General features: G+C 55.7%; 1 protein-coding gene across 1 annotated transcript in view; it reads right to left on the bottom strand.

Moving 5' to 3' along the window:
• Positions 1-1,819: 1,819 nt before the first annotated feature.
• Positions 1,820-13,673, bottom strand: part of NSG2 (neuronal vesicle trafficking associated 2) — a 52,876-nt gene continuing 41,022 nt past the window's right edge. Inside the window, exons 4-5 of the mRNA XM_011380737.1 lie at positions 3,372-3,482; positions 1,820-2,125 (exon numbers count right to left, since the gene is read on the bottom strand). Of these exons, the coding sequence (XP_011379039.1) occupies positions 1,934-2,125; positions 3,372-3,482 (303 nt within the window). The 3' untranslated portion in view covers positions 1,820-1,933. The remainder of the gene's footprint in view (positions 2,126-3,371; positions 3,483-13,673) is intronic.

Raw genomic sequence — 13,673 nt, 5'->3', positions numbered from 1 at the left:
CCAGCACAGCCCCGCCCTCAACAGGTGCTCACAGGTGAAGGCCATCAGGCTGCAAGGCAAGTAGCCAGGTGCATCTCTTGGTCCTTCTGACCTCCGCATCATTTCAGGCCCAGCTGCCTGAGGATGGAGCTCCCCCCACCTGCCATGGCCTAATTCCAGCCCCAGCCTAACAGGACGCTCTGCGTCCAGAGCTCACTCTGGCCTTGAGGACCCCTCCCCGGGGTCACTGAGCAGAAGATAAAGAAAGCTACAAAGGAAGGTCACGACTCTCAGACACATCTATCTTTATTTGTTTCCTGTCAGAAAAGTTCAAGAATTACACCAAAAAATACTTCAGCCTCTGCTACCTACTGACAAAAATACACCACAAAATTATAAAGCGCTCAGCGGATCGGCTAGGGACAGTTCGTTATTCCGCTTCAGATGACAAATGAATTTACAGGTGGCTCGAGGTGATGGGAGGGTTTGTGGGAGGGAGCAGAAGTCAGATGGCAGCGTTTGGCGGGACAGTATGAGCTGTGCTAGTCCAGCTGTCGGGTCCCGTGGGTTTGGCAACATAGCAAGCCAGGAAAAAATGCCCTTTAAATGTCCTGTCACAGTTTCGTGGGGAACAGTACCATATGTCAAATAACGGACTCTCGCAGCCAGTTCTGGGCCTCTTGGGCCTGGAGCTGACGCCCCGCAGAGTGGGCCTCCGCACTGGGAGGCCCGGTGGGTGCTGGAGGCTGCCTCCTTGTCAGAGGCCTCTAAAGCCAGATCAGGGAGTTTGCAGGGATGTCCCTGTCAACACAACCGAATGGGCAAAATGACTTGGCTCTGTCGGCCCATCCTAGTCTCCCTGGCTGTCGCCTCAGGCACCTGCTCATGGCCTTTATTGTTCTTCTCGTTTTTAGCACTTTGGGGAAACAAATAACCAAACAACAATTTTAAACTCGGGGGCCCATGCTTATAGCTTGGCCAAATGTCACATGCCTGGCCTCTCCCTCCGTCTCCCTGCAGCCTCTCCTTTCTCTCCCCTTCTACACTCACCGTCTCCTAAACACAGACCCACGTGTAGGTCTAGAAACACAAGAAAAACACAGGAAAACTCCGCCTGCTTCTGTGCTGGCCTGCCCCATCCGCGTCCGCGGGCTGCGTGAGTCGGCCGGTGCCACCGCTTGCCCCGAAGCTCACACACAAAATTGTGCTCACCTTGCAAAGCGCACGCCTGCTCTGCACTTTGGGTTGTGTGCCTCCTGGGCTTTCCAATGTCAACATCGGCCCTCCCCTCCAACTCGGCCCTTCCTCCCTCCCCGTGTCCCCTTCCTGCAGACCAGAGGCCAACCCAACACTCCGCTCTGTGTCATCACGCATTCTGGACCTTGGGACGCCCACACTGAAGCTACGTTTTCTCATCAAAGAAGCTCAGAGGGTCCTTACTGCCCCCCACCCACGTCTTCCAGATGCAGCCAGTTCAATCCTTTTTATGTTTTTTGTTGTTGTTGTTCATGTTCTCTTTCTTTCCTTTTCTGTTTTTAATCTTCCCTAAGAAATGAATAAGCAGTGGCTTTGAAAATATCTTACATGGGAACGATCAACACGAAACATGCCTTTGTACATTAGCCTGACCCGGGGACGGATCCACAACACCAAAGACGAAAGGAAACAGGGATTCTGACCACTCCAGCGCGGGGTAGTGTGGGTGAGCCCCGCCCACCTCGCCCCGCCCACTCCAGCGCAGGGCAGCGTGGGTGAGCCCCGCCCCCTCCAGCGCGGGGCAGTGTGGGTGAGCCCCACCCACCTCGCCCCGCCCACTCCAGCGCGGGGCAGTGTGGGTGAGCCCCGCCCGCCCCGCCCCGCCCCCACGTCCCCGAGTAGTGTTGTAACTGGAGCTTGGCTCAGCCAACGGGGGTCCGCACCTCTCCGCCCCCCACCTCTGACTGCGAGTTGGCCTCTAATGGCCCTGGGTCTTGGGCGGCTTGGGCTCGTGGATGACGGCGGCCGCCGACAGCCACGGCCCGATGGCCCGGGCAGTGCTCTGCTTGGCCACACTGTAGTGGCTGATGACCGTGTAGAAGCGGCTCCTGGAGCTGGGGTCCTGGGACGAGTAGTAAGCATCCAGCGAGGCCGGGATACAGCGCTTGTGCTGGGGAAGAGAGGGACAGAGTCAGGGGCAGCCCACAGACCGCCTCCAACCTGCCTCGTACACAGCCACCCCTCGGGGGCCACAGCCGGTGAGCAGGTGACAGGACCTCGGCAGGCCTCATCCCCAGCCTCATCACCTTCATCATCATCGAAGCTGACATTCATGTGAGGCCAGAGAAATAACCCTGACGCCGATGCTAATGCGAGGCCGACTTGCTGTGCTCACGGACCGTGTGGCCGCGGTGGCTCACCTGATCCCCTTCCCCGGGCTGACCCCCGTCCCCGACTGCTTCCCTGGGTCACTGCCCTCAGCTGCGCGCCGAAGAAGCGTCTCGCCTTGAGGCGTCACACCGCAGACCAGACGCGGAGGACGTGTTTTCAAGGGAGAACGATGAGTATTTGATGTCCTCGTTTTGGAATGTCGTGTGACGTCGTAAACAACGTTCTCACCTCCACTTCCTCAGACGTGGAATGGGGGCTGTGACACCGATTTTTCAGAAGGAGCATTGAGGGGATGGTTATGAAAAGGCCTAACAGGGAGTGGCACCTGATAGGTGCTCTCGGTAAAGGGTGATTATAAATGTCAATGTCACCCGCTTCGGCTCCAAAACAGATTCTATCTCTATTGCGATTAACATTAGCTGAGAACCCATTGTCTAGAAGGCCCTTTACGAACTGATTCTACTTAAATTCTCTCCCTAAGGCCTCGTGAAAGCCCTGCGGGTGGGCGGTATCTCACCCACTTTGCAGGCAAGAAAACTGAGGCTCAGGGGACCGAGGAGACCCCCGTGTCATGGGGCCCTTTCTGTTATCCAAGGGAAAGGGGCTCAGGCAGAGTGAGGGTCGGGGGGGGGGAAGCGTCCAGATGCACATCTGGGGATGGCCACCTCAGAGGCACCCGCTCCGCATCTCCGCGGGGCCACTGTGGGGAGAAGGAACCAGCCATGAGACCAGGAGGACCCCCACCGAGGCAGAAACTCCAAAGATGGGATAGTGTCTCTGTAAGGAGGGTGATTCTCTCTCACTGCCGACATGTGGCCCTCTGAAGCCCAGCCACTCTGGAGAGTGTCACCTCGGGAGAGGGACTCTACTGCCTGCTGGGGACCCCGTCCGTCATGAAAACCCCAAAACTCCGTACCAGACAGTCCATTTTAAACGGTCTGCAGGGAGGTCGCCATACCCAGCCTTTGGATGCTGAGGGAAAGAAGAAAGACACTGGAGCCACTCACCTGCCAGGCGGCCCTTACCTTGTAGACAAAGCCCTCTGGGCAGCTGTGGTCGTAGGTGAAGGCTTTGTAAACCACCAGGAACACGATGCAGGCGAGGAAGGCGAGAGCCAGGCTGACGAGGATGGTGACCTGGAGGAAAACAGAACCGACAGTCACGCAGCCTCCGCTTCCTGCCTCGGTCCCCACGTGCAGCCTCGAGCCCCGGAGCTGGCAGGCAGCCTGGTGTGACGGAAGAGTAGGGGACACCGGGGTCCGAGGAACTGGTCTGTCTCTGCTCAGTTACTAACTCACAGGGTGACCGTGAGCAAACCGCCTGCTCTCTCTGGGCCTCGGTTTCCCCTTCTGCCGGATACTTTATGAAGCCCCTTCTTGGCCCGATGCGTGGTTTTCCATTCATTCACTCTTCCTGTTAACCGTGTGAGTGGTGGGGAGGTGACCGTGAAACCCATGACACCGGGATTTCCGGTGCTTCTACCTTCCACCCCCAGCACCCCGAGGCCAGCTCTGAGCTCCAATCTCAGGCTATCAGCAGCTCGCTTTGCCTCCACTGGGGTGTCCCATAGGCGCCTCAGACACACGCCCAACCCAAACTCCTGCTCCCCTCCCACCCCAGACCTGCTGCCCTGCTTTTTGCCCCACCCCAGGGAGCGTCGATTCTGCCTTTGTGGTCACTCAGGCCAGAAACCTTGATGTCACCCTGGACTCTATTTTTCTCACATCCTACATCCAACCTACCAGCAGAAGCCATCATTTCTGTCTCCCAACACATCCGTAATCTGACCATGGTTTCTTGCCACCTCAGTCACGTCCACCCTGGCCCAAGCCATCATCACCCGCCACTGAAACAGCCTCCCCACTAGTGGCCTCCTTGACCCCTCCGGTGTGTTCACACGCAGCAATCAGAGAGGTCCTCTCAAAATCTAAATCAAACCGCGTCCTGTCTCCACCCAAAGGTGTCTAATGGTCTCCAGGTTGCTCAGAGCGAAAGCCCAGCTCCTAACCGTGAACTACAAGTAAGCTATAAAAAATAGTACAGTACGAACAAACAGAGGTAGCAATGAGGACTTGTCAGAAAGAAGCGGATGGCTGAGTCCAGAGGCACCTCCAGGCATGCACTGGTGGCAGGTGACTCAGCCCCTCGGTATCGGGCATCTAATGTAACATAAGCAGCTTTTTTTCCATGTTATTTCTAAAAGCTGGTGGCCCTGTGAGTCAGTTGGCCTAGAAATGTGGCAGAATTCCTGTCTTGAAGAGAAGGTTTCTTTTGATTTGGGGGGGTGGGAAGGGGTTCCCGCCCCATCTCCTTCCTACCCAGGGCACGGCGTATGCAGACAGGAAGATACAGGAGTCTACGCTGCTGTAAAGAAATCGAGTTCTTTGTTGGCAGCTTTGAACATTGGATGGGAGGAACGTGGAAGTGAAAAGGGAAGGCGGATCTGGGGTGAGGTGGCATCTGCCTGGACCCTACGGCAGACGCTGTGAGAAATTTTTTTGAAGTTTTAGGACGGTGTGCCATAGCGATATAATAAGAAATATCTATCTTTATATAGCTATCTCTCTATATATAGATAGATAGATATATTCGGTCTTCGGTCCCACGAGGCACAGGAGTCCTAAAACCCTGGGGACGTCCTACGTGATGAGAGGACTAGCAGCATCTTTTGGTCGAGTGTTGGGTTTTCGTCCTCAGTTCCTGACGTAGCTCAGAGCCATGCAGGTGAAAGCAGCGTATCTCATTATTCAGCCACACCTGGTTCATGTTAGTGAGGTGACTTTTGGAAAGTCTTGAAGGGTGGGGGCGGGTTGCTAGGGAAACAACCATGTGCTTAGAAGGTTGGACCTTTCGGCCTTACTCCCCCACTCTGCCCCAGCCCCCCACCTCCGTCCCCCATCTCAGGGCAGGGCGAGACGGAGCTCCCTGGCCAGTGGTTTAACCAAACGCGTCTGCGTCATGAACCACCACAGACACCTAACTGAAGAGGCTCAGAGAGCTTCCAGGCTGGCGGACAGAAAGGTACCCACATGCTGGAGGAGGGGCACCTCACACACGGGGACAGATGTGCCCCAGAGACCTCGCTCCGTGCACCTCATCTCAGGTGCCTGTGGGGGTAGTCTTGCAGGGCGGTCTAAAGCCCTTAGATCTGGGCAGTTAGTGTGAGAATTGAGTTAAATTGGAGATCATCCACTCAACGTCCACTGAGAATCAGACAACTGCTTAGTTTGGAAAAAAAAAAAAAAACACACATTTGGGGCCAGAGGATTGTGAGAGGATAGAGAAAAAGTATTTTTCCTTTTAGACAGTAACATGCAGAATTCAGTTCTGAGCTACTGTCGACACAGCGTGCTGTCTACCCTCCATTTGTACCCTGAACCCTCGGCTGCAGCCTGTCACACACCCATCAGCCTCCTGCCCGGGCTTGGGCCGGTCACAGTGTGAGCTGAGGTGGTGCAGAGATCAGACTGGAATCACCTGGCAAGATGTGGGGGCGGGGAGAGGGAGGGAGGGAGGGAGAGAGAGGGGTGTCAGTGGAGGCTAGAACCTGGGACAGAGAGGCCCGAAGACACATACACCCCCAGAGGGCCCCCAAAGACAGTACACGATTAGTACGGGGAAGGGGGCCACCCAGGACCACCACCCAATGCTGAGGACCTAGAAACAGGTGTCTGGAGTACAGATGTAGAGAATGTTAAAGGCCCAGACTCCCCAATTCCCAAAAGCCAAAAAGTGGAGACAACCCACATGTCACCGCCTGATGAACTGGATAAGTAACTTGTGGCCAGTGCATGTAAGAGACTGTTATTCAGCCACGGAAGGGCATGAAGTACTGGTAGATGTCACGCACGGGGGTGGACCGCGACACCTTCGTGCTACAGGAAGAAGCCGAACAGAACAGAAGGCCACATATTACCGGGTTGTTCTCACATGAGATACCCAGAACAGGTCCGTCTGCAGGGACACGTGCAGATTGGCGGTTGCCCGGGGCTGGCTGGGGGGCGGGCAGTGACCGCCAAGGTGGATGGAGCTTTCACTTGGGGTGATGAAAATGTTTTGGAACCAGAGAGAGGTGACAGCTGCACGACAGTGTGAATGCACTAAATGCCACGGAACTGCTTGCTTCGAAGTCTATGTTATGTGAGTTTTTCCTCCACTTAAAAAAATGCCCAGAGCCCAGGCTGATTCTTTCTGTCAAAGGGACCCTAACCTCCTGGTGTTCCCTCAGCAGAGCCGCCCACGGGGCTGGGTCACGGACGCACTCACAGACACAGCCGGACAGAGGTGCAGCTTCGGACCTCACACAGAGGTGGGGAACGCAGAGGTGGGGAACGCAGAGGTGGGGAACGCAGAGGTGGGGAACAGCTGCCGGCCTGACGCGGGGTGTGGGGAGACCCCCAGGAAGCCTCCCAGTCCAGGGACTGTGTGGGAGCCCACACCCTGACCGACAGAGGCCCAGGCCTCTTGGCGGACTCAGAAGCAGGACAAGACCTCCCAACGCGAGCGTCCCCAGGCTGGGCTGGACACTTCCCCTGGCCAGCAGCTGGCTGGGCGATGGCGCGGGGCCCAGCAGGCCTGTCTGTGGGACAGGGTCCCCTCACTGGGGGAGGGGTCTCTTTCATTCCTGCCTCCAGAGGGGCGGGGTCTGCTCAGCCAAGCTCTCGCAGAGCCCCACAGGGCGAGCTCAGCAAACACTTTTGGAAAAAGAAAAGGTGGGGACAGATCCCGAAGGACTTCGCCCAGACGGCCCGCGCCCCGCGGAATCGGAGGCTGGGGGTCGGGACGAGCCCATCCTTACAGGCTTCCTGCGTGATTGCCACATGCGGCCGGGAGTGGGGACAGCCGCTCCGGCAGGCCTGTGTGTCAGCGGCGCTCAAGCTGGCCGCACAGCCTCACACTCGCCGAAGCCGCGTGTCCAGTGGGCTGATGCCCGGGCCCAGTTGCCACCCTGCTTGACAGCTGTGTGAACAAAGCCGGGCACCCTGTCTGCGGCCCCTTGGTTCCTGACGTTGCAGAGATTCTGGAACGTCTGACTCCGAGGCGCTCGGTCCTAACCGCTACCCTAACCAGCCTTTCGGTAAATACTTCTTGGTCCTGCAGCCGCGTTTGCCCGCCATAGTGAATGAAGCAAGACCCGGCACACCGTGCGCTTATTCTTAGAGGACGGATGTGTCACCGCAGATGTGGAAGCCCAGGCGTTAGATGGGGGGAGGGGTGCAAACCGAAACACCCCCAACCGTCAGCCAAGCCGGGGTGCGGGTCGGGGCCCTCCTGCCTGGAGCCGGCTGTCTAGACTGAAAGCCTGGCTTTGCCACAGACTTGTGTGTGACCCTGGGCGACTCCCCGGGAATCCTCAGCTCGTTTCTCTGGAGGATGGGGTGACACCGAAGGCCACCTCACGCTGGCTGCCGTAAGGCGGACTGTGGTGGCACACGGAGCCCCACGGCAGGCCTGGCCCGCGGTAAGGAGCTCGGCCGGCACCCGTGGAGCGTGAACGTGCATCGCACCACTGTGTGTCCTCACAGACTTGTGGGCTGGGTCCCCTCGACCTGCCCATCCAGAGGCGGATGGCACCACGTGGCATATACGAGGGCGGGTGAGGGTCTGAGCTCAGGCCTGACGTCCAGTTGCCTGACCACACGTTATGCTGCTGACGAATCTGTGACTACGCCAGAGTTTGTTTTCGTTAAAAAACGCACCGTGATTCTAAGAGCAACATTGGAAATTCAAGAGGGAGAATACCCACCACGATTCTGGCATCGTCTCAAGTCCGTTTCTGCACCTTGCTACTCGCTCCCGTCCACACTCGTCCCTGCAGAGAGCTCCGTTCCTTCTGCTTCTTCCCATTTCACCCACTCACAGCCCATCGGCTTTCTATGATCACCTGGAACCTTCTCGCACACCTAGTGTGGACCACCCCGGAACCAAGGCAGGCCTCGGCGTCACCATCTGCAAAAGGGCTCTACATCATTACACGAATCTACATGAAACTGTCACCAGGCACGACCAGTAATGCAGACAGCAAAGTGACATGTCAAGGCACAAGTGACAAATGAATGCTCCTTGCTGCCACCCCTGGTACTGTTTGTAACGATGCATCATGAGAGCTAAATTTGGTTCAGGCGTTTCCTGAGCACGAGGACCATCGGGTGTCACAGTGTGTGGCCATCAGCTGTGACCTGTCCTCCCCGACCGACGGACAGCTCCCCAAGGACAAGGCTGTGCTTTCAGTCTTTGGACTCCCGAGGGCCTGGCTATTTAAAGGGTCTGCTAGTGATTCATGTCGACAGGATGGAAAAGTACATCTGACCCAGGTCGTCTCCTCCTTGGCCTCTCCTGCTTGCCTCTTCCCCCCAATCCATTGTCCCTGCCGGCCACCAAAGGGACCTTCCCAAATTACTCCTCTGAATATTTCCTGGTGGGGCTGAAAATCCCATGTCACCCCACTATGGGGCTGACTTCGTGTCCTGATACAGTGGGTCTACGAGTTTACGGAGCCTCAAAACCATCTAAAGAGATCGATCGAAGCAGAGTCCTGGGCCCTCCACCCAGAGGCTCTGGTCCTCTCGTCTGCCACAGCACCCAGAAACTGGCATTGCCACACAAGTCCGAGAGATTTGGATGACGGTGACTTGGGGTCTGTAGTGATCTAGATCAAGACAAAGGCCAAACCCTTTGGCTTCTGGGGGGAGGATGTGAGAAACTGACACCCCTGACTGTCAGCACTTCCCACAGATAATGTCATCTAGTCCTACCCCAGATCCGCACGAAAAGTGGGGACTGTTGATAGCCCTGCTTCTCAGATGGCGAACGGGGGACTGCAGGGCTGGGTAACTGTCAGGGTTTGCCGGTCCCTCAGTCGTGGAGCCAGACCTAGAAGCTGGGCCGTCTGGGCCCCAAACAGTCCAAACTGGGCACTTCACTGTCCTCATCATGGGGCCTCTGCTTACCTGTCCCACGTCATCGAGTGCTACTGTCCCAGGAACCCTCACATACACACACACACACACATTCTCATACACAGACTCATACAATACACACAGACACACACACAGACTCATACACAGAAACACAGACACACACACTCGCACAGACACACATGCACACATACTCTCATACACAGACTCATACACAGACAGACACAGACACAACACACACAGACTCATATACAGACACAAACACAGACACAGATACACACACACACTCACACACACACAGACTCATACACAGAAACACAGACACACACTCACACACAGACACACACACATATACAGACAGACAGACACACACAGACTCATATACAGACAGAAACACACATACGCACTCACACACAGATATAGACACACACATACACAGACTCATACATAAGCACAAATACAGACACACAGACAAACATACAGACAGACATAGACACAGACACAGACACAGACAGACAGACAGACACACACACACACACACACACACTTAGTTCCTGCAAGTTCTAGGCTCTCTGCTGCTGGCACTCTTCTCACTGCCTTCCTCGTGGAGGGCAGGGTGTCTCTCTCTCTCTGTCTCGCACACACACCAGGAAGCCTTCTCAGACCACCGCCTCGCGAATGAGGCCTCTCTGGGACTCCCAAGAGCGTGGTCTTTGCCAGGGTCATGTATCAGTCTGCACTGTCATGACGTCTTCACCCGTCAGCCCGCCCCACCAGACTGTGTGCTTCTTGAGGACGGGAATGGGGCCTGGTGACCTGGGCTCCTGGCCTGGGCCTGCCACAAAGAGCACCTGAGTGAGCTCTGGAGAACACACATCCATTGCTCCAGCCAAGCCCAGAGCCAGGCCCCAGAGCAGGGCCGGTCATGTCCTCTGCCCAGAGGGCCATCCATATACATCCCGGCCTAGTCGCAGGCTGTCTCACTGCATCCCAGCCTGCCCGCATCTACATGCAGCCTGCATCCCATCTCCATGGAGACGCCAGCCCTGCAGCCCAAGTAGCTTGTTCCATTAAGCTACTTTCATTCCTCAATCCCCTTTCTTGGCAGAAGAGTTGATAAAAAAAAAATCAGGTCAGCAAAATTGGTTTGGAAAATTAGAAATCATCTTCTCCCAGTCCCAGCGTGTGGCACTGCTGGGCATGCCAGCGGGGACTCTGAGCTGGAGAAGCTCCGCGTCTTTCCGTAACGCCTGCCATGGTGAGAAAGAGCGTCGCCCACACCGTGACAACCTGCTGTCTCCTCGCCCCCCACGTCATACACACACACGTACACACACACAGACTCAGACAGAAACACGGACACGCACGTGCACACACGCACACACACACTCATACAAAGACAGACACACACACGCACACGCACATGCACACACAGACTCAGAAACGGACACACACACATACAGACACAGACACACGCACGCACGCACACACACGCACACATGCAGACTCATACAAAGACAGACACACACGCGCGCACACACATGCACACACACGCACACACAGACAGACAGAAACACGGACATACACGCGCACACACGCAGACTCATACAAAGACACAGACACACATGCACACACACACGCACACACACAGACTCATATACAGATAGAAACAGATACACGCACATACATACACACACAGACTCACACAGACAGAAACACAGACACACAGACAGAAACACAGACACACACTCACCCACATGCAGACACACACACGCACACACACAGACTCAGACAGAAACACGGACACACACGCACACACACGCACACACGCAGACTCATACAAAGACACAGACATACACACACGCACACACACATGCACACACACGCACACACAGACTCAGAAACAGGGACACACACACATACAGACACAGACACACACGCACACACACAGACTCATATACAGATAGAAACAGATACACACATGCACATACATATACACACAGACTCAGACAGAAACACAGACACAGACATACACACACACACTCACCCACATGCAGACACATGCACGGCACACACACAGGCTCAGACAGAAACACAGACACACACGCCTGCACACACAGAGACACACTCACGCACACACACATGCACACAGATGCAGACACACGCACACACACACAGACAGAAACACGGACATACACGCGCACACACGCAGACTCATACAAAGACAGACACACATGCACACACACACACACACAGACTCATATACAGATAGAAACAGATACACGCACATACATACACACACAGACTCACACAGACAGAAACACAGACACACGCACGTACACACACACAGACTCAGACAGAAACACGGACACGCACGTGCACACACGCACACACACACTCATACAAAGACAGACACACACACGCACACACATGCACACACATACAGACACACGCACGCACGCACACACACGCACACATGCAGACTCATACAAAGACAGACACGCGCACACGCATGCACACACACACACACACACAGACAGAAACACGGACATACACGCGCACACACGCAGACTCATACAAAGACACAGACACACATGCACACACACACGCACACACACAGACTCATATACAGATAGAAACAGATACACGCACATACATACACACACAGACTCACACAGACAGAAACACAGACACACAGACAGAAACACAGACACACACTCACCCACATGCAGACACACACACGCACACACACAGACTCAGACAGAAACACGGACACACACGCACACACACGCACACACGCAGACTCATACAAAGACACAGACATACACACACGCACACACACATGCACACACACGCACACACAGACTCAGAAACAGGGACACACACACATACAGACACAGACACACACGCACACACACAGACTCATATACAGATAGAAACAGATACACACATGCACATACATATACACACAGACTCAGACAGAAACACAGACACAGACATACACACACACACTCACCCACATGCAGACACATGCACGGCACACACACAGGCTCAGACAGAAACACAGACACACACGCCTGCACACACAGAGACACACTCACGCACACACACATGCACACAGATGCAGACACACGCACACACACACAGACAGACACAGACACCGCACCCTCCTGCTGTGCTAAGTCACGGCCCCGCGCACAGCGACACGCTGAGGGCTGGTGTCCCTCTAGGGACTCGTCCCGGGGCTGCTCTGAGCGACCTCCAGCACGGCTCCATTGACTGCTCGCCTCCCAGGTCAGGGTGAGGGGAGGGGTGTCATCGTTCCCGCATGGGGGGGGTGTGGGCCCTCTCTTTCCAGTCTCCCCGTCTCCTTCCGGTGGCATCGTGACCTGCCTTGTCACTGGGCAAGCCTGACATGCGGGACTGAGGACAGACCCTCTCCCCTACCTCCCACCTCACGCTCTTCCCTCCGGTGGTGGTGAGCACTCGTGGGCCTGCCCATTTCTCGAATTGCAGTGGGAGACCCCTCCCTGGGGTGCGGTGGGCCCACCACGATGAGGAGCAGGGGACTTGCTCAGGCCTTTCATCCTGGGCCTCGTGCTCAGCTCTGCTCATGGGGGAGGCTGCCACGGGCCTGCCAGGTGAGCTGAGCACTGTCTGCGCTGCCACTTGGGGTCCATCCTTATGGACAGGCCTCCTTGGCAAGAAGCCTCAGCAGGAAAGAGCGGGAGGATTCTGGCGCCCCAAACCCTTCCGAACCCTCGTCAGCCTGCGGGTGCGGATGAGAGGGCCGATTACACGGCCACTTGGCTCGGTCAAGTGCTCACTGTGTTTATATCTAAGTAATACCCAGAAGCCAAGCCTGCCCTCGAAGGCCCAGCAGAGTCAAGTCAGCTACGTATGTGTCAGTGTGGCCTCGAGTGGGACGCTTTTCCAGCAGTCTGTCCCGTCCCAAAGGGAAAAGCAAGGTGGCAGCCGGAAACGCCACGTCTGAATTCTGCCCCCACCTCCTCCTGTCCTCCGATGACATTTCCTGAGCCTCAGCTTCCTCACCCGGAGCCTGGGATCGTAACAGCTACGTGCCACACTGGCGTGAGGATGAAATGAGGCCACCGTGGGAAAACGCTGAGCACCATGCATGGCACGGAGCCGGCACCCAGACATACGCATTCCATTCTTCATTCTCCCCAAGGATCTGGGAAGAATGAACATGCCTCAGGATCTAAAATCTTATTTCCTCTGCCTGTCCCAGGGTTCCACGTTTTGAATGTTTTTTTTTTTTTTTCACGCCAAACACACTGCATTCATTGAATACTAACGAATTCAATCTTGTTTGGGCTCCATCGGACTCACGTACGCGCCTGTGAACAGGAGATAACCAGCGTGACCATAACAAAGACCCTGATACTT

This window comes from Pteropus vampyrus, unplaced genomic scaffold (assembly GCF_000151845.1).
Source record: "Pteropus vampyrus isolate Shadow unplaced genomic scaffold, Pvam_2.0 Scaffold403, whole genome shotgun sequence".
Classification (NCBI taxonomy): Eukaryota; Metazoa; Chordata; class Mammalia; order Chiroptera; family Pteropodidae; genus Pteropus; species Pteropus vampyrus.
Note: the sequence above shows the minus strand (reverse complement) of the source record. Positions and strands in the feature narration are given on the sequence as shown.